The sequence below is a fragment of the Drosophila obscura genome, unplaced genomic scaffold, assembly GCF_018151105.1.
Source record: "Drosophila obscura isolate BZ-5 IFL unplaced genomic scaffold, ASM1815110v1 contig_30, whole genome shotgun sequence".
NCBI lineage: Eukaryota > Metazoa > Arthropoda > Insecta > Diptera > Drosophilidae > Drosophila > Drosophila obscura.
The window spans coordinates 1395522-1415936 of record NW_024542818.1 but is presented as its reverse complement, the minus strand read 5'-3'; the positions used below and the strand labels follow the sequence as shown (position 1 = coordinate 1415936).

The window sequence follows — 20415 nt, the reverse complement described above, 5'->3', positions numbered from 1 at the left end:
TAATTTAGTTTTCTTAATTTTCTCCATTTTCTGTGGAAGTTCAATGTAAGGGAATTGCGAAGATTACCTGCCTGGCTTTGCTGCAATGCATATAGTCTTTATTCTTTATTAGTTCCTCTATAATGAATGCAGAATAAAATCAGAATAATCAGTTTGATATTTTGTTTGATGCTCATCTCTAGCAATAATATTACATAGTCCTCTTTTTTAAGTGTGACCAAAGTGGAAAAGTGTGTTTTTTTTTGGTGTAAAATGGTGCTCAATTTTAGTTAGTGACAAAGCGAAAAACGTGCTTCTTTCTTGACTTCCAACTGTGTTTGTGCGTGCGAAAAAAATATGAAACACATTTATATTTATACTGAAGAAGAGGACGAGGAGGGCATTATAATTACTGTGATGCCGCATTATGTGCCTCACCAAACGGTGAAACAGATAGATAGTTTCCAAGTTAAGGACGGCATTTCCTCCTCTTATTCGGACATTAAAATTTACAAATTGTATTTAGATGCGGCCGCCAGGTATGTATTTGCTTCAAAAGCAATACCGATTACAATAATCAAATTTGTTTAATACTCAGCGCACCACAGGCAATGGCCCAGCATGACCAAATTTCGTGGGAGAATTCATCGACTTGCACATTGCAGCCGCATGAAGAAATTTCGACTTGCACCTCGTATGTATTTCAAAGCATCACTTATTTAAATATATGTTTTTAGGTATATTATTATAATCCTCAGCGCACCACCATTAATCATGGTAGCTTATGTCCCGGAGAAGGACGTCCCCAGGGTAATAAGCGCTAATAATATAACACTCAAGCCCTCCGAACCAGTTGCCTTTCCCCAACTTATAAGCCATGACACGTTCGAGCAGAATCGCAGTGAGTTCGAACCAGCTGCCAACTAAAGCTGTGTTGGTATAAGTTGTGGCAGGTTCGAGCTGAATCGCAGTGGAACATATGTGTATGTTCGAGCGGAAATATTGGAGCCAAACGCAAGTCCTGTTCATACTGCAACACGAACTAGTACGAACAGGTCCTGACCAAGCAATTCAAGGCAGACTTTTCCGCTCAAAGCGAAATGAGGGGAAATGGCGCTTGAACAGTTGAGTTCTTATTTTCGAGTGCATATTTTCACCCTTTGCTCGACCCGGCCATGCTTTGAGTCAATATTTGAATAATTCCCGATAATTAATCATTAATAATTGCGTTGCATAATTTGATACATAAATATAATAATTACAGCAACAAAAATCAGAAAATTAAATTTATGGCCAACTTTAATCGAAAATTCTATCAATCAGTGATGGCGAAGACTCTGCAAAGCGAAATTACCACAGACCAATCTGCAGCTCTTAGAGAGATATTGTGTCGCGTGGGAGCAACTTTTGTAGCTTTTATGCAACTATTTTAGGGTCAATAAGATTATTATGCGACTCTTATGAGCACTTCCTACATTCCCTGTCGATAGAGGAGGGGGCACAAAAATAAATTGATATCACAGCAAATTTGAATGAGCCATAGCCATATGCAATATGCTGCTGCTCCCTCTCCCGGAACCCACACATTTATCCTGTCTATTTTATCCTATGCAGCGATTTTTGGTACTGTGCGCGGCACTTTTTCTTTTTTTTTTTTGCCATGAATTATTTTTCCGTGTGCCTGGGAAAATTTTTTGGCCAAACAATTGGCAAGCAGCAGCAACTAGCGTGGATAGGAACGGTTCTGGGGCATGGGGCATGAATATGATGCATGAAATAACAATAATGAAATGACAACAAAAGGCGGGGATAACAAAAGGATTGCCAGATAGGGGGAGGTGGCAGAGGCAGAGGCAGAGCCAGAGCCACATGTCAGCCAGTTGAGCTGTGACCGAGTCAGGCATCAGGAATGGACACGAATGGACGGAACGGCAAAAGGGTGCGGAGCAGGAGGAAGCCTGCGCGGAGCAATTCAAAATCAAATGTGATTTTTGGTCACTTTGAAAATTGTTGATTAGTGACGCCTGAATGCAGTCGAATGAAATTGGGCGCTGCATTAAAGCGCTTTCAAGATCTGCCCCCGAACGGGCGGATGGATGTGGCGGTGCAGCTGCAAATGTGCAGTTCATCCAGGCGTGCACGTGGCACATCAATTGGGGCTGTCGAAAAAAAAAAACAGAGTAGCCCTTGCCCACCCGCAACCTTCATTTGAAATTTCATTTAAACAATTAAAGCAACATAAATTAAAAATGTGGTCACGACCAACAGCGACAAATTGCATGTGCACCCATGTCGTGTACGTAACTAGAGCCACACTTTACGCCCACACACACACACACACACACGCATATACAATGTACGCGTGTATGTATGTATTATATATTTTGACCACATTCAATAGCATCCTGTCACACGCCCACCCGCCATCAATTGCCATTAATTCAAGCATATTAATTCGTACTCGAATTTACATTCGCGTTTTGCCACTGTTTTTGTATTTATATGGAACACCGCAGCGGGGGCGGCGGCATGTCACGTCTCCGCTTATTGTTAATCAATTACAATATGCGGGATGAGTATTACATGCAAAGCTGACACTCCAATTGAACAGACAGATTATGTTGCTAGGAGGAGCGAGTGCCGCCGACAATCGTAATGAAAGGATTTCCGATGCGATCAACTTTACACTCTGGCATATGATAATTATATAATATATGTATGTATACAAGAATGCAACGAATCAAGATACGAAAGCAAACAGACTGCCCACTACAATATGTCTCATAATATCTGATTAAACTAAGCTACCTCTACAATAGATTTGTTGAGCTATTGAGCTTCTTTAGTAGCGTTGTATTGCGATATTATTAAAAAGGCGATGATTGTTCAATATGTTCACAGTTTATTGTGGTGAAGTAAATAAGCGATACAGAGTCGAAAGGATAGTTAGCTGGATTCAAGACGGGGTCAGATTGAAGACGCGGGGGTCGGTTCAAGACGGTGTCGGATTGAATAGCTCGATTCCAAGGCGATGTGCAGTGATTGCAAGATCAAGACTAAATCAAAGGGCAGACGGGCCGAATTGCCCTTGCCCGTGCCCTAATGCGAGCGAGAGAGCGACAGATCGAGAGAGTGATAGCGAAAGGCGATAGAAAGAAAGGTGTGAGTTGAAGACGCGAGAGAACGGCTGCATACGTTGCTGCCGTGCGGGAGCATGAAATATGTACATATGTATGTAGATGACAAAGTTAAGCAGTGGGCATTAAAAATGCTGAACAATAATAGATATTTATTTCATAATTTTTTTATTATATTATTAGTACTACTCTGTCCCCATGTTTGTTTGTCCATTTAAATTCACATCCCAATTACGTGCAGGCTCTTTATATTCAAAAGTTCGTTATTTGAATTATTTCGCGTGTTTCAGGAGCGACGCGTTTTGCGGTATTCCGGCAACACCGCAGCATGGTCACTCTAATGGCAACAACAGCTGTTTCTGTGTTATTTAACTTGTTTTATTTCATTTATTTAGAGGAGCAAACGTAAGCAAACGTTGAATTAAAAACCCAGTAAGGGACACACTAAGGTCGCACAAAATGTTCACACTTCGTGCAGCGCTGCCCCGTGGCAAAAACATCGCTGTGGCCCTTGGAAATGCTGCGCGGCACATTCCCCTTGCGCCGAGCTGCCGGTTTAGTGGATCCGCATGGACAGCGGTGCCGCTACAGCAACAGAGGCAACAGAATCTACAGTGCAGGTGGCTGGCGGACCATGCTGCCGGCAAGGGCGCTGAGACCGAACTGCAGCGAATCTACTATGGCACGCTGGCTCCACGCATGAAAGTGGTCAAGTTCTTCTCGCTGAGCACCAGCTTGGCCGGCATTGCCGCACAGCCCATTCTGCTGGAGCAGGGCATGAAGATTGGCGGCACCGGCATGGCTGTGTTCCTCTGCACCATTGGCGGCTTCTTCACGTTCGTGACGCCGCTGCTGCTGCATTTCATCACGAAGAAGTATGTTACCGAGCTCCACTACAATCCCGCCACCGAGGAGTATACCGCCACAACGATTTCGCTTCTGCTGCAAAAGATCAAGGTGAGTTGGTCCTCTTTTTGGGGCTCTCTCTCGAACTCTTAAATGTCCCATTGCAGACGAAATTCCGGCCCAGCGATGTGACTGTACCCGAAGTGCCTGGCATGTTCACCTCGTTCCTGGTGAACAAGCGGCCTCTGTTCATCGACCCGGCCCTGTTCGAGGATCCCGAGCACTATGTGCGAATCATGGGCTACGACAAGCCCATCGACTTTAAGCTGGACCAGAAGCAAACCAAGAGCCAAAAAGAACAATAAATCCAACAGTGAACCAATGAAAAATACAAAAAGTTTAATACAAATTAAGTCCCTTCATAAGGATATTACAGATGTGAGATAAAAACGAATAGAAATTGCTTCAGTGCATAGCAGGTACATACATTTTCATATGTATATCGTGCGAGATTATCAAGAAAAAGTAATAAAAAAAATATAAATGATTGGAAGGAAAGTCCCTGGCAGCAGCCCCTCAGTCGTAAGTTATACCGAACAAGAACTCCATTTGGTCTGGAGTAATGCGATCGCGATCGAGGCACTTGATGAGAGTGCGAGTGATGCGGTTAAACTGTCGTAAGTAGTCTGACATCTGGTTATCGGACAGCGTTTCGAATAGATTCAGTTCCGGCACCAAGTAAAATGGTAAACGCCTTTCAACAAGGGCCCAAATCATACGAACGCACATCTAAATGCGGAAAGAATATATCTAAGCCAACACCAATAATAAAATGCTTGTTCTACACACTTACACGGACAAGTTGTTCTCCGGGAGATTGGTTCCATGTGGTGTACTTCCACTCGGCGCAGTTCAGAAAGACACTCTTGATCATGTAGCTGATCAGTGAAGGCATATGGTTGGCATTGCGTATGGCCTTCATCAGGCGCATGGTGTCCTTTAGGTTCTGCTTTTTTCCCAACACCATGCGCTCCCAGTGCGGAGCGCAGACCATGAAGGTCAGTGGATCTTTCGGAGCATTCTTGCCACGGATGGTACGGGGAATGGCGAACCAGGTGCGATTCTCATGCTGATGCTGATGCAATCCCTGTGGCCATTCGTGGGCCTGAAACTCAAACGCTGGCACAAAGTCAAAGTAGATTTTGCGCTTGCGGTTGCCGCGACAGGTGGCCATTATGGTGTGAGCCACGCCGTAGCCATGCGCCATGTACTTCAGTGCATACGTGCGGCGACCCGCGCACGGAATGTGTTGCAGCTCTTCCATTACCGCGGCTATGTTCTGGCGGAACCAGGCCTGCAGCTTTTCGCGACTTATGTAGTTATAACGATTATCGACCAGGTGGGTGGGCACCTTTTTGCCACTGACGCGCAGATACACGTAGCCTGGGTAGTCAGCCAGGGGGACTGGATGTACTTTGCAGTTCAGCCCAATGGTCGTCAACATGTCAAATTCGTCCGGCAAATCAATCTTTAATCCATCCAGATTGCTGCCCGTCAGCTTGAGGCCTCTGAAAGCCCGCGCGAATGTGCGATCATGGCTTGAAATGGCGCTTATCAATGCATTCTCAATGATCTCGGCGTCTTTATTAAAGCTCTGGCGCTGAGCAGGCTTAATTGAAATGTCCTGCAGAACAAATTCGATGCCCTCGCCAAAAGTGAAATCGTAGTCAGAACTCATTGCGAAACACAAATAGACGCCCTGCGCTTTTATCTTTTTTTTCTTTTTGCACTAGCGTGTGATTATTTGGCGGCACCGTTATTGAAATGGCGGCTCGGTTAACACTGGTCGCAATGCAGCACTGTTTTTCTGCATCTTCATACGATATCTATCGGTTAACTGATACATCGATGTAAATATCATGTAGAAATGTCACAGTGCCTCCTTTGCATTGCAGCCCTGTGTAGTTGTCATGTAGTAAAAGCAATCCAATTTTCTGGAAATTTTGTAAACAAATGGACGATTTGAAAATAATATTAGAATTCAGGTAATATTTATGCTGCGGTGGTCAGTGCAACTTTATGCAAACTTATATTTTCCCTCAGCGCTGGAGCGGAACTTCTATTTGGCAACATCAAGCGCCGTCAGCTCTCCCTGGACGGCCATCAAAAATGTGAGCATGCTGCGTCTGGGAAAGTCTGTCCTCAATTTTGCTTCTTTATTTAAGGGACCATTGCCAATTTGCTGAAGTGGATGCATGCCAACATATTGACGGAGCGACCCGAACTCTTCCTGCAAGGTGACACTGTGTAAGTGGCGAGGGCGGGGGCCCAGCCAATATTTCCCTCTTATGGCTTGTGTTGTTGTTCCTTTTAGACGACCCGGCATCTTGGTTCTGATCAATGACACTGACTGGGAGCTACTGGTGAGCTATAGCAATTACTTTGTGTGATTAGGTATTGAGGATTTCTATTTTCAGGGCGAACTTGACTACGAGCTGCAAGCAAACGACAATGTGCTCTTTATATCGACGCTGCACGGCGGCTAACAGACTTTAATCTCAACGCAGTTGATTATTAATAAGCTAAAAGTATATTTTTCATATAGAAGCTTTATAAATAAAAACAAAATACAAAATAGAAACAAAACTAAATCAGAATTACGTCCCTTTACCAAAATTGGCAAAGGCCCACACGATGGTTCGGGTAGTAAAGTCTTCTTCATCTCAAGCTCATGTGAATTCGTCGCTCGCCTATTTATATGTGAAAGCGGGCTAAAAAGCACTTGGGAATTACAAGGCAACGCGCGTAGGAGAGCATTCGCTTGCGAGGGGAATTTGTGGCATTCGTTTTACATTTGAAGCAACGTTTATTGAATTTAAGTTTTTGCTTATTGCATTTAGTTATGATATATGTAGATCTATGAATATGTTTCCGTCTAAGATATTCTAATCGTAGGCACTTAGTTTTACATTACATACTAACTGTACGTAATGAAGTTCGTCGATCTCGATATGTGGGTGGGGGCCGGTAGTAGGAGGTACTCCCACTCCACGCCCTCGCTCCCTTTATCGGTTCCTGTTTCTGTTTGTGAATGTGTGTGGTGTGCAAATGCGTTCGATTGTGGTGGATCTCTAGAGCTATGCTATGAAATATATATATTTCGACATTGACACATTGAATTCAATAATTTCAATTAGTTTCCGAAACGAGAATAATGAATGCGGAATGGGGGATTAATTATGACAAATTAACACAACTAAAATGTAATAATGTAATAAATAATAAATAACAAAAATAATGAAGTAAAAATAATAATGATTATGGTACTCGTATCGTATCGTATGGTATCGTATATTATATCTGGATCCGATGAAACCGTTCTTCTGCTAAAGCTATAAATCGTTCTTCTGTATACCTAGCGCCTGGCCCGGCCCGGCCCGGCCTGGCCTGGCCGAGAACCTATTTACTGCTCTCCGGGGCAGCGGACTCGGCCGCATGCGCATACGACTTGTAGCGCCGCAGGATCACCGTCGAGGCGCTCGCCGTGGATGCCGATGCCGATGCGGTGGATGTCGACCAGCTGCCCCTGCTGCCGGTGCCGGACAATTGATCGGCCGCGTGCTCCTGGTCCGGTGTGCCGCACATGTCTGAGACAATGCCGCTCTCTGAATGGGGGGATACGGGGAAAGTGTGAGAACATGTTGGATCATTCAGTCGAAAGGGTCGAATCGTGTGGTGGGGGGAGAGACACACAAACAACATGCAGCACGGAGAGTGGTTAGGTGTGGGTGTGTAGGTGTGGGGATTTTATATACAGTTTTGTGTCTAGTAATACTGAGGGACTTCTAGTTATATACAGGGACAAACAACAACTAAAAGCAACGGGATGCGCTTAGAAGAAATAGCACAATTCAAGCTCAATACCCATGGACAGCTGGCTGACGATTGTCGTCGATCGCTTGGGATGACGTTTGCTTCCGTGGCCGTGTCCGTGGTGTTCGTTGCTTCTGCCCTCGGAAGCGGGCTCTTGGCTCTTGTGACTGCCACTGCCACTACCACTGCCACAGCCCTTGCTCAACTTTAGGGCCTGCGTCTCATTAATCAGTTCCAGCGTGGCATTGCTGTGGCTGCTGCTGCTGTTGTGGCTGCCTGGCAGCTTGCCAAAGTGCAGACTGTGCCGCCCGCTCTCGTGCGTCCCATGGCCCGACGAAGATCCGCCGCTGATGGAGGAGCCGCTGGTGGTGCTAGTGCCGCTGGACAGTGAGCTCTCCGATATCAGCGAGTTGGGACGCCGCATGCTGCCCTTGCCGGGCTCCGTATGACGCAACTTGGGTGCTGCGAACGGAAAATGGATTACCAATCGATCCCGCATTGGGGCATACTCCTGCTACTCACTCTTGTTCAGCTGTGTCAGGGGTATGGAGCGATCGCTGATCTGATTGTTGCTCGGACGTATATCCAGGCAGGGCTTGCTGCCAATGCCCATCGAGGACATCTCCGCCAGACGAATTTCTGCGGGTAAAAGAACATGTTAGAGATGCCAGGACGTGGACGTGGGGCGGTCGCGGCTGAGGCCCACCTCTGTTTCGTTTCGCCTGCTTCCAGAGCAGCTTGGATACCTCCTCGGTCCAGGCGTTCTTGATGTCCTCCGACATGCACTGCAGCATATAGGTGTCGTCCGGCTTCCGCTTCCTGAACCAGATCTCGAACTTGGTCGCCGAATCGCCCGTGTGCGCCGTCAGGCCAATATCCGAAGTCTTGATGCTGTTCTTGTAGATGTAAATGTCCAGATTCTGGGGCCAAAAAAATATGTCCATGAAATTAAGTGACTGTTTCCCGGATATCAGGCCACGGCTACTCACCTTGTGGTCTGGGAAGCGGCGCGCCTTGCTGAACAGCACCAGCTCCTCGAAGAGGAATACCTGTCGCAACGTCTTCTTGCCACCGCGTCCCTGCCAGACAAGGAATTCGTTCTGGCGCAGCAGACGGCCCTGCTCCTTGACGTTCACATCGCAGTCCCGCAGCGAGTCCATGGCCAGCAGATCGTTGCCGTGTCGCAGCTGAAACTTGACCATCTCCTCGGCCCGCTGCAGCTCCTCCACGTCGGCGGCGATCTCCTGCAGAGCCGCTCCCTCTACGCTGCGGCAGGCCTTCACCAGCTGCTGCAGCAGCAGCGCATACTTGCCCATGCGCTGCACCGGCTTCAGCAGGTAGGAGGCCAGATCCAGCTTGTCCTGCAGCTGGAGCTGCTTGGGCTTGAAGAACGAGCTGCCGTACTCGCTCAGCAGCGTGTCGCTCTTGGGCTTGTTCTTGTTGTACAGCGCGTACAGGTAGAACTTGGACTCCATCTCCAGGAAGGCGGCGCCCACCTTGAGCGGATTGCGCTCGTACCGCTCCAGTTCGCGCAGGAAGTGCGAGTTGTGGAACTCGAAGATCTTCTCGATGTTGCCGAAGATCACGTTCCGCTGGCCACGCAGCGGCTGCGGTATGTCCTCGCGCAGCAGCTCGTCAATGTAGTTCTCGATCACGTAGTACAGGGAGCGCACGTAGTCGCGTTCGGTACCAATCATTTCGCGCATGATCAATAGAAGCGTTCTGCGTAGGAGATGAGAGAGAGAGGCGAGAGATGATTAGTGCCCAGGCGCTAGCTGGATTGAGTGTCCTTCTTACTTTTGTATTTTGGGATCCAGGCAGCTGAGCTCCTCCAGCTTGGGCAGCTCCAGACTGGAGCCATGGCACTGCAAATGGGCATTCGCCTCCATGGGCGAGTGCATGTCCATGTAGCGCTTCGATTGACGCTCAAAGCACTCATCCTCGAGCAGTTCGTCGTGACTAAAAAAAGAGTCCAAGAATGAGCAAGGGAACAGGTGGGATTCTACCCCGTGCTCACCTCTTCTCGTTGAGACTCTGGCAGGAGCAGATGCGTGCCAGCTTCGGATTGCGCTCACAGTTGTCGCAGACGCCCACTCCGGAGTCGGCAATCTTCGACTGCTGCTCCTCGCCATCGCCATCGGCGTCGTTGTCGCAATCGTTGTCCTGCTCCTCCTCATCCGGCTCGTCCATGTCCTCCAGGTGGTGGCTCTCACGCCAGCAGCTGCAGTTGCCGCCCGGCATGCCCTCAAAGGAGCTGCCACTTCCCGAACTGCAGCGATAGCTACCTCGCTTGCCACTCGATGGCGCCGGCGTGCTACTCGCGGCGGGCAGCGTGTTGCTCTTCCGCATGGCCGGCCAGTGCTTCTCCAGCAGCGGCGTGGCGCCCAGCTGCTCGGCCAGGCGCTGCAGCTCCTCGTGGGCGGCCACTTCGCGCTGGTGCTGGGTGAGCAGGTGCAGCAGTCGGGCGGCCGCCTCGAAACGCTCGTGGGTTAGCTCCAGCTTCTGGGCAAACTGATCCAAGGCTGTCTTCAGGCTGGCGGCGCTCTCGCTGAGAACGGACACCTTGATGGCCGCCGCGTGCAGGTCGCGTCCCTTGGCCAAATGTTTCTGTGGAATAAAGGAGATATCTGTGGGTTAGTTGCCACTCTTGCACTGCCAGCCACTGCCTGCCACTCACCATTGCTATGAAGTAGTACTTCTCGAACTCCTGCTCCTGGGCCTTCAGTTGGGTCTCGTTCTCCCACTGGAGTTGCGAAAACTTTTGCAGATTCTCCGCTCCATCGCTGCCCAGCCAAGAGGTGACCTTAAAATGGAAGATTGAAAAATGATTTGGATCAGTGGGTATTATATGTAGCCTTCAACTTCAGCATGTCACCAACGCCCACGCCCACGCCCACGCTAGGCCAAGGTTCCCCACACCCCTCCTCCAATTTCAATACCCACAATCCCCAATATCCAATTCCAGAGAGAGAGAGAGAGAGAGACGAAAAGTGAAACTCATCGAAATGATCGAGACGAGACGAGATGCTCTAATTAGCCTCCACTTTACAAATTAAAATCCAATCGAACACAAATCAAATAAAACGACTCAACTATAGGCATTTTAAGGCCGGCATCCCAAAGGTATTGAATACGACAGCCCAAAGCCCCCACCAACAAAGGCACATCCATCAGGGGGTACAGGGGGTACAGGGGGTACAGACGGAGACAACAACGGCCACGGGGCAATGCCAATCGACGATCTCACATTGATAATTTTGTAGCTTTAACCAATTTTTAATCACCTGCTGCGTCCAATTGAATTGATACAATCGACGATGCCGATAATGATGATGATGATGATGATGATGCCACGGAACCACCGAGCTGCTGGGCTGCTGCTGCTGCTGCTGCTGGGTGGCTCCCCCTCTCTCTCTCTCTCTCTGCCAGTTAAGCCTCCACAACCAAAGACAGTCCCAGCTCTGGGTCGACACGCGTGTGCACCGGCGGCGCATTCACTTTCCGTTTTTGGGTTGACTCTGTTTCTGTTTCTGTTTCTGTCGATCTTTGGTTTGCAGATAATGGCTACCCCAAACCTCATTTGGTGTGCGCGTCCTAACCAATGAATGAAAATACGACTACGAGTACGACTAAGACCACGAGTGGTGTCTGCCACCAAGTGGGAGTCGAGCGGTAACTGGAGCAGGGGCCTGCCGAACAGCTGCTCCAGTTTCACAGTTGCCGCACAATCATCCACTGACGGAGACTGAGTCGAAGATGGAGACGGAGACGAAGCCGAAGACGCGGACGCGGACTCTTCATGCTCATCAGATATGGCAGGCACGGGTTTTAGAAGCTCGTACATACATATATGTATGCCACATATATGCGCGTACAGGGTGATGCAATCAATCGATTTCCCAAGACAAGCACTCGAGTTGATGGCTTAATTGATTTAGTTCTCTAATTAATCTAATTGCCACTCTAAGAGCATTTGTCCATTAAGTTCCAGCACCATGAAGCTCTGATAATTGCCATGTACGATCCCCCCAGATATACGTACATATAGATCTGCTTTTCCAGAGAATTTTGATATGCTTTGCCACTCAACAAATTATTCATTTATGATACATGGCTTGGGGTAAACACAATTATAGATCCATGGAAATGTCCCAACAAGGGGATATCTTACAGGGCAGGACACTGGACAGATACTCCTGTAGTTTCGATATAAAATTCAGCAGGTAACATCGGACAACATTCTATGTAAATGCAGTGCACTTTGTAACAGAAGATCTCAGCAGGATTTGGAAAATAGGACCCACCAAAAGTGCTCAAATATGCAGGATTCTGCCACATAATCCTATGCTATATGGTCGAAATGCAATCAGGTCTTGTATTAATAATTCTAATAAAGTCCAAGAATTTTGCTTAATGATCTAATCTGTCTTTGCAATGGTTACGTATTTTTCGTGTATTAATTGTTTCAAATTGAATGCAACAATGAATAAAATGTATTGTACTTGAACTGTAGGTAACAATCCAAATTAATGATGTCATGGGGAAGGGGCACCTTTGAATGCCACACGTTATTCGATTTAACAAACTGTACTCCATTCGATTTATTAGGCGTGGCCAAACAGTTTCAGGCCACAATTAAATATACTTAAGTACTAATTCAACTGTTTTAAATTGCATAAAAGAAAGCAAAACATATTAGAAGCAACACTCGCGGTCGATGATTTCATTGGATAAAGCTGGAGAACAAAAAAAAAAAAACAACAACAATCGGAACACAGCTGTGACTGTGGAACACGACACCAGCCCAGTTGGTGGATCCATTGGATCTGCGACACCCTGTATGCAGAGATACAGAGGAGACAGGACGGACCGGACCGGCTTGCACAAAGTGTTTACATTGAAAAAAATGCTCGGGTTTGGCCTTTTTGGCTTTGAGGCTGAGGCTGAGGCTGGCTCAAGCTGCTCAAGCTGCTGATGCTGCCATTTGAAAGATTGTTTCTCAACGATTGCCGCACACACAGCCAAGGCAGGCCATAAATTAATTAATTGATTTAGTAAAAACTCTGCCCCAATGGATTTTCACTTGCTGACCGACCGCATAATGATAAGGGAGGCATGGTGGGCGTGGGGGTGGCTGAATGGGTAATGAACTGTGAACTATTAATATCAGCGTTCTCCGATCGTTGGATTTCTTGATTGATTCCACGACGGATGACTCACATAGTTGGCTATATCGTGGGCCAATTTGCTGGCGCTTGGTGCACATTCACTTGCCGGCGTCGCCACTTTTGGAATTGGAGTTGCAGTACGACTTGGAGTGGCAATCATGTGCCGATTGTTGCGGATGGAGCCCGATAAGCGCGACCAGATCTGCGGCAACATGCCAGAGACAGCTCAGAATAGTGACTGGAAGTGGAAAAGCCGATGCTTGTCGATTGCTCCCCCTCCATCAATCATCCATCCACACACACACAAACACACACAGAGACATCACATCACATGCATACACGCATACATATTGGATGTATGTATATAATGAGACATTTTCAAATTTAATTTTCCCGTCCCCATCGGCGGCACTCAATGAAATTCAATAAAATCCAAACAATTAGCAAACGTAAACAAAAGCGAATGTATAGATCGGTTCGGAACGGATCGGATCGGCACGAGACGGGCACCAACTGGTGGATGGCTGGCTGGCTGGCTGGCTGGCTGGCTGGATGGCTGGCTGGCTGGCTGGCTGGCTGGCTGTATGTATAAACGGAGAGTCGGCGACGCTGATGACGATGTCGCCCGGTATCGTCAGAGTCTTGAATTTGCTTTGTGCTAAGTAAATAGGCAAATGTCACCCATCCCGCATCCATCCATCCATCTATCTATCTATCGTCACTGCGGCACTGCGGCAGGCAATCGCCAGGCAATAACTCCAGCAGCTTCTTGTTTGGGTTCTGATTCTGCCCGCCCCGCGATAAGCTCTACTTGCACTATTATTTCTGCGGCGGATGTGGTGCTCTGGGCCGCCTCTTGTCTTCTGGCCGCTGATAAGGCGACTGCCGCTGCTGCTGCTGCTGCTGCCGGGTTGACTGCACTCTGCTCTCTCTTTCACTCTCCCTGTTACTTCTGGAACTCTTAGAATCTTTTTTCTAGCTGTGTTCTTTGGACGATCGATCGGCCACTTCTTAGGCCTGGCATAAAACGCAAATTTAACGTGACAGTTTTACAAGTTGATCGCATGAGCCATAAAACACATGCAACACCTACAACAGCAACAGCAAACAGCAAGCAGCAAACAGCAACGCCTTGGGAGCATGCGTGGCTTCCAGTGGTGGCCACAGCGGCGTCTGCATTGCAACTGCAACTCCTGCTTCGGCGGCTAGCGGCTGGCGGCTGGCAGTTGCTGTCGTGTAATTTACACAAATGTCGCGCATTTATCTCATGGCCATAAACATTTTTTAAGCCACAATATCGAATTTATTTTGACACTTAACAAAGTTGTCGCCAATGTTGAAGTTGTGGTTGTAGTTGTATCTGTTGTTGTAGCTGTTCTTGTGGCTGATATCATAGACCAAAACAGCAACAGCAACAACAACAGCAAGGGGTATTGGCATTTGCATATACCCTTTTCGAAGAAGTCACTGCAGCTACGTTTGAGCTTGAAGATTATCTTTTTCCAAGATGATGTGTTCCTCGAAAAAGGGTTTCTCTTCTCTGAGTAATAATTCCTCATTATATACACATGTGTATTGTATATATAAACCGTTTCTAATTAATTTTATCGTTTCATTAATGTCACTTTTGCTTATGGAACAGCGACTTCCGTTTTCTTAGAGATACTATTTAAAATAATCTGTATCATATGTTTTCTGTTTAAGCCCCCCTAGCCTAGGGCATTTGTGTAACATTTGGTGGCATTGCTGAAGCATTCGATCATCATCTAGCTGGAATTTCTAGCGCCCTGCCATTGGTATGGGAAGTATCTGTATCTGTAAGTATTGGCACTCAATAGAGCATCTCCACATTCGATTAGCCTTGGGCAATATTCATACATTTGGTGTGCCTAGTCTTGGTATTCCAGGGACTCTGTTTGTGTCTCTATTTCTTGCATTGGGTAATTTATTTGGAAGTACATCTTAAATGATATGCTCTTGCCATTTGGCTGTCCTGTCTCATTTCTTGTTGGCTAATTTGTTCTCTCTATTTTCCGACTGTCGTTCTTTTGGATCTTTGGCTCTGCCTATGCCTCTGCCCCTGCTCCTGCCTCTGGTTCTGGTTCCTTCATGCATATCGGCGGCAGCTTATCTCTGGCTCTTAAGTACTTCTCTTTGGCCATGTACTTTAACGACTGGGGCGTCGTGTGGTTTTGCATTTGGATTTGGATTTATGGCAGCATGCTGGAAATTATAGCAGCGATACTTGGCTCAGAGATCACAGAGAGACAGACAGAGAGAGAGAGAGAGAGAGAGAGAGAGAGAGAGGAATCGCAATTGAGGAATGTGTTGCATGTGTGTGTCTGATGTCTGTGCGCCAAGTGAGACATTAAACATGAATGCCGCACATTAATGAACTGGGTTGGGGGCGACTGGCACTTCTCCACGGATGTTAAGAGTTTGGTAGAACTTCCAAATGAAATATGTTTCTCTCTCTCTTCCCTGTTTCCCTCGTAAATATGATTTATTTCAATTTTTATAGCTGTCCCAAGTGTAGCGCTTGGATCAGGTGGATCATTTTTGTTTGTGGCGCCCTCTATGGGGCATTATGGTAGAGCTCCGGCAGATGAACACGCCATCTGGGCCTCAGGTTTGGGGGGTCAAAGAAAAGGGCATAGAAAGGAAGGATAGGTTAACAGATGGAAACGTCAAGGCGAATTTCACCTTTTTAGAAGGCTTGAGGGTTCCCGCGGATTTCGCAGCGTGGCTTCGGTCATCCCGTTTTCATCGTTCGACCTGGATAGGTGATAGCCGCAGTTCACATTTTTTGCAAGTGCTTTGTCAGTGGGAAATATCAAGAGTGCTAAAAGTGAGCAAACCAGAGAAACCACTAGCAGCGAGAGGAAAGAAAAATTGGAAGTGTAAAGTGCCAATTCCCAGCAGAGGTAAGCTCGGGGAGACAGGATTGTGATTCAGCCCGTTAAAGGCCACTTTTCGTCCCGCAGAGGGTGCGGCTTTGGAGCAGCTCAAGCTGCGGAAGGAGGAGCGGAAAGAAAAACGGAGATCGGCCATCCGAGTGCATTCAAAGCCCAGCTGGGGGCAACGAGTCCCAAAAGGAGTATCTGGAGGGAAAACAGCCTCAACGTAGAGACCCAAAAAGGGCTCAGGGAAGATTGGGGAAAAATAACAGCAAAAATATAGAATTATTGGATTGATGCCTTAGCGAAAAAAGACAGGCGAAGAGGGCGACGATCGCAGCGACATTTTGGTGCTTTCCTACGTTTTCGTTTTAGTTTAAGTAGTAGAAAATGCAGCAGAAAAGGTAGCCTCAGGTGCCGTAACGAAAGCAGCCAAAGGAGACTCACTCGTAATCGTCGATTTGTGGGATTGGGAAATTCTTGGTTATTGGGGGTAAAAGAAATATGAATTAAGGGAGGAAGAAATTTAGGTTTAAAGAAAGATATGTGTTAAAGTAGTCTAAGATACGTGAATAAGTGCCGTCGAACCGTTTTGTGTAGAGCGTGAGTGTCGGTGAGCAGGGAAGAAAGAGAGAGAGGAAAAGGTTGCCATTTTTTTCTATGGAGATCTTTTGGGTATTTGCGATCATATATTTTATCTAAAAAAAAACCCCTACAGCTCCGGATTTCCGCGAGGAAGCGCTTCATCGTCGAACACGGAAAATAAGGGTGAGTGAAATCGGCAGAATATGCAAATTTAAATTGTGAAAAAAGAACAGCTCAGAGCAGCACCCTAGCACTCTCCGTCGAACTTTTCGGCTCTCTCACATTCTGCCTTGTCCGATGATTCGCAGCGCACGCGAAGAAGATCCATCTCAGTTCATTTTATTAGCCATTTTTTTTAGACATTTAAAATTATTTATTTCTTTTACATAGTTTACGTTAATTTATTTATTGTTCTTCTCAATGTTCATTTTCGGTATTAGTTTGTTGATCGGAATTTTATGTTTAGGTTAATAAATTTTATAATGTTTTAATTTCCCTATTTGTTTTGCCTTCAGCTAGCTGATGTCCCCATAGGAGCTCTCGGAAAGCCATGGGGTCATTCTGGCCAGGTTAGGTGATTCGGGAATGACCAAGGAAGGGAGGGTAGATACCCCTCATGAGACCTGAGGGGGGAAGAAAGGCATTCCGAGAGCAACCGAGAGAGAGAGAGGGAGAGTCATACATTGTGTGTTTTTGGTAATGTTAGGTCCCCGTATTATTTCGTCGCAGCACGCACAAATTTTGGCTTTCGCAATAAGGAGAATAGGCACATGATGGGGGAGGGCAAGATCACCACCCCACTTGCCGACGAGCCTCCCAGCCGGGACTATATGCGTGCGCCCTTCTCCCATCTTATTCCATCGCGCCTGAATCGTTACAATTATAAGTAATCATAATAAAAAAAATTGATAGAAAGATAAATGGCGCCCAACAATGAGGCCTAAAATATTTGTTCAGACTGCATCCCGATGCGGTCAACAATATAAGTAACAAAAACACACACATCACACACACTGTCGAGTTTTCTGGTTAGCAAGTCGCGTAGCGGAGAAAATGTACGTTTGTGCATATTATTCTCCAGCCACGGTTGCTGCAGCACCTGGACCAGAACACCGATGTTCACAGCCAGCTGAAGTCAACTAATCAGTCGCTTAGGAATAATTGTCGAATGACTGCTAGCAGCGATCGACAAGCCACGGCAGAGAGGTAGCTTTTAGTAGGCGATCAGATACCCTACAGTAATGCAGTCCGAAGCCCAACAAGTTAGACGCTTTGGAAACGCAGGGAGGAAGGCCTTAAATAAGTCTACCCTGACCACGGATAACAAGTTCTAGCAAAGACGCATCCATATTTTTGAAATAGTTAAGCGGCAGAGCTAGTCATCAATTGCTTGGAAATACAGCACAATCTCTTTATAAAGAGTTTGTCTGGCCACAGTTGATGGCAAAAGCAGAACACCTGTTCGCAGAAGTGAGAGTGCGAGGGAGAGACGAGAGAACAAAACTGATTAGTTTTGAATAACTCGCACTTGATCTTCCCGTCGTTGTTGGTGTATTGCGGATTGGCGCAGCGGCACAGCATCCAATGCAAGAAAGCGTTTGGTTGTAGTGGCGGGCGCTGATCGGCTGTGCACATGCAGCGGTACTTTGTTTTTATTGTTTTTTTGTTCATTCTCTCTTTCGGTTTGTCGTAAGATCTCTCTTGGGGAACATAGGCGATGCTTGAAGGCAAATAAATGTTTAATAATTTCATTTTAGTTTCGTTTTTCTTAGAAAATATTGGAGTTACAATTTTAGATATTATTTATTCTCATTGTTTATCGGTCATTATTATTATTTTTTTGGTTATTGTTCGCGTAGGTATTAATTATTTAGGTTTCGGAAACTTGGCAGGCAAGAAGAAAAGAAAGAAGTGGAAAGAAGAGAGGAAAAATTAAACTTCGAAGAGGAATTTAAGCGGTCAGCTGGTTAAGCTATCGGAGTTCGACGACCTTGCGGATTTGCTGATAGCGAGTGAGAAAGAAAGTACGAATTAGTGGGAGAATTTAGGGGGGTTTAGGTTTATCTGGCCCCTGCATAGTACTGAGAAGGCCTCGCAATGCAAGAAGGGCAGGCAGACCCCGCTGTTTGCACTCTGTGTGGGAAAGGGTTTGAAGCCCAGCCGCTGTTCAAGACCAGGTGTGGGCACGAATTTCACAAATCTTGCATTGTGCCCTACTCAAAGGTAAATGCAAAATGTCCCACATGTGGTAAAGTTATTTTTGATTTGCAAGGAAGTGCATCCAGCTCAGGTGGGCAGACCCCCAAACAGCAGGCAGGAGGAATAGAGAAATCTTCAGGCACCCCAGGGGGGGGATCAGCCAACGTCAATCCCGGAACCATAACCGTGGAAAGCATAGGTACCATGGTGTCCCAAGCCGTCCGACTCATGCAAAACGACATATTGACGCAGTTGTCGGGGCAGATGGCTCAATTGATTCAAACAAATATCGCTGCTCACCTTGAACCCGCAGGTCGAAATCAGCATGTCCGCAATACAGCGCCAGATCAGATATTACAGGATCAGGAATTGGGTGATGGTAGATCATCGGCTGGATTGTTCGGGGAAGACAGACACACTCCTAGAAGTTTAGCGTCGGATCTTCTCCAACGACCTGACAAGGTCGGTCACATTATGAATGGATGGAAATTGCGTTTTAGCGGCAGCGCTGAGGGAATAAGCGTTGACAATTTCATCTATCGGGTAGAAGCTCTGACCCACTCGACGCTAGAAAGCAATTTCGCGATAATGTGTAGCAATGCCAGTATCCTCTTTGATGGAAAGGCTCGGGAGTTCTTTTGGAGGTTCCACAAATCAGTGGCACTAGTACGTTGGGACTTGCTTTGCCATGCATTGAGAAAGCAGTTTCGCGACACTCGTACGGACGTGGACATACGAGAGGCCATTAGAGACCGGAAGCAGAAAGAAAAGGAAGGATTCGACAGCTTCTATGACGCCATAGTCCAGCTAATGGACAGTCTAGAGACTCCCTTGTCGGAGACATCGGTCGTGGATATCTTACGACGAAATTTGAGACCCGAAGTTAGGCATGAGTTGCTCAACTTAAGCATTAAGTCCGTTGGAGAGCTCAGGGAAATATGCAGACGTAGGGAGAGTTTTCTGGATGACGTAAAACGAAATTATGGCTACCAGAAGAGTGTGCCTTTTCGCAGGCAGGTAGCCGAACTTATGGAGGAGCACATGTCCGATGACGCCTCGGAGTTTTCCGAAGTGGAGGCAGAAGGGGAAATTGGAGCCCTGGCTTTGGTATGCTGGAACTGCCATAAGGAAGGGCATCGCTACCAAGATTGCGAAGCCAAACGAAAAATCTTTTGCTATGGGTGTGGCATTCCAAATGTTTATAAGCCAGCTTGTGAGAAATGTCAACAAAAAAACTCCAGGGCGAACACACAGCCTCGTCAGCCTCAGTGTGTGCGACGCCAAAAACCCGCGAATCCCGACGCCAGCCAATAGATATAGAAGACCAGATGAGGGCAGATAACCAGAATACATTCCAGGCAGACGGCAGTCTAAAATCCAAGTTGTGGGATACGGTTTTGCGTCCTAGCTTGAGCGCAGACATAGGAGAGAAACTGTGCCGCCAGAAATCAACTTCAAGACACTCTAGACGAATGAGATCTTTTTGGAAGGCAGCCAAGTCGATAAATGCCATTAGATATAAAAACCTCGATAAACGTCCGTATGCAGAAGTAAAGATTTTCGATCAAGACGTTCTTGGACTGTTAGATACGGGTGCAGCGATGAGTGTCGTGGGCGGAAATTTGGCCAAACAGATAATCACCAGCAGGAGACCGTTCAAGCGCGGCATATCTATTGCGCATACTGCAGATGGGAGTCGGCAGGAAGTTCTGGGGCGACTGAAAACTCCCG

The 20415-nt window shown here is 46.9% G+C and overlaps 5 protein-coding genes across 8 annotated transcripts in view; 3 read left to right on the top strand and 2 right to left on the bottom strand.

Moving 5' to 3' along the window:
- Window positions 1-222: 222 nt before the first annotated feature.
- On the top strand, window positions 223-1025 carry LOC111068769. The gene is made up of 3 exons (XM_022358482.2): window positions 223-518; window positions 578-673; window positions 738-1025. Exons 1-3 carry the CDS (start codon window positions 337-339, stop codon window positions 904-906), a joined length of 447 nt encoding a protein of 148 aa, XP_022214174.2. The 5' UTR covers window positions 223-336; the 3' UTR covers window positions 907-1025.
- Window positions 1026-3468: 2443 nt separating this feature from the next.
- LOC111068809 (transmembrane protein 70 homolog, mitochondrial) lies at window positions 3469-4802 on the top strand. Its single transcript, XM_022358545.2, has 2 exons — window positions 3469-4073; window positions 4130-4802. The coding sequence occupies exons 1-2, from the start codon at window positions 3576-3578 to the stop codon at window positions 4325-4327; spliced, it is 696 nt and encodes a 231-aa protein (XP_022214237.1). The 5' UTR covers window positions 3469-3575; the 3' UTR covers window positions 4328-4802.
- Window positions 4345-6364, bottom strand: LOC111068807. Its single transcript, XM_022358543.2, has 2 exons — window positions 4816-6364; window positions 4345-4751 (listed from the first exon to the last, which is right to left on the bottom strand). The coding sequence occupies exons 1-2, from the start codon at window positions 5698-5700 to the stop codon at window positions 4539-4541; spliced, it is 1098 nt and encodes a 365-aa protein (XP_022214235.2). The 5' UTR covers window positions 5701-6364; the 3' UTR covers window positions 4345-4538.
- Window positions 5908-6606, top strand: LOC111068810 (ubiquitin-related modifier 1 homolog). The gene is made up of 5 exons (XM_022358546.2): window positions 5908-6007; window positions 6066-6133; window positions 6188-6269; window positions 6337-6385; window positions 6440-6606. The coding sequence occupies exons 1-5, from the start codon at window positions 5976-5978 to the stop codon at window positions 6506-6508; spliced, it is 300 nt and encodes a 99-aa protein (XP_022214238.1). The 5' UTR covers window positions 5908-5975; the 3' UTR covers window positions 6509-6606.
- A 474-nt stretch (window positions 6607-7080) lies between these two features.
- LOC111068805 overlaps window positions 7081-20415 on the bottom strand; it is a 63347-nt gene continuing 50012 nt past the window's right edge. For 3 of the 4 annotated variants that reach the window (XM_022358540.2, XM_022358537.2, XM_022358539.2), the window contains exons 10-17: window positions 10513-10638; window positions 9853-10442; window positions 9633-9794; window positions 8825-9557; window positions 8542-8755; window positions 8358-8474; window positions 7887-8297; window positions 7081-7627 (exon numbers count right to left, since the gene is read on the bottom strand). In XM_022358540.2, coding sequence (XP_022214232.2) covers window positions 7422-7627; window positions 7887-8297; window positions 8358-8474; window positions 8542-8755; window positions 8825-9557; window positions 9633-9794; window positions 9853-10442; window positions 10513-10638 — 2559 coding nt within the window. In that variant the 3' untranslated portion in view covers window positions 7081-7421. Of the gene's footprint in view, window positions 7628-7886; window positions 8298-8357; window positions 8475-8541; window positions 8756-8824; window positions 9558-9632; window positions 9795-9852; window positions 10443-10512; window positions 10639-13055; window positions 13233-20415 lie in introns of those variants that run through there. The other variant, XM_022358541.2, reaches the window with a different exon arrangement.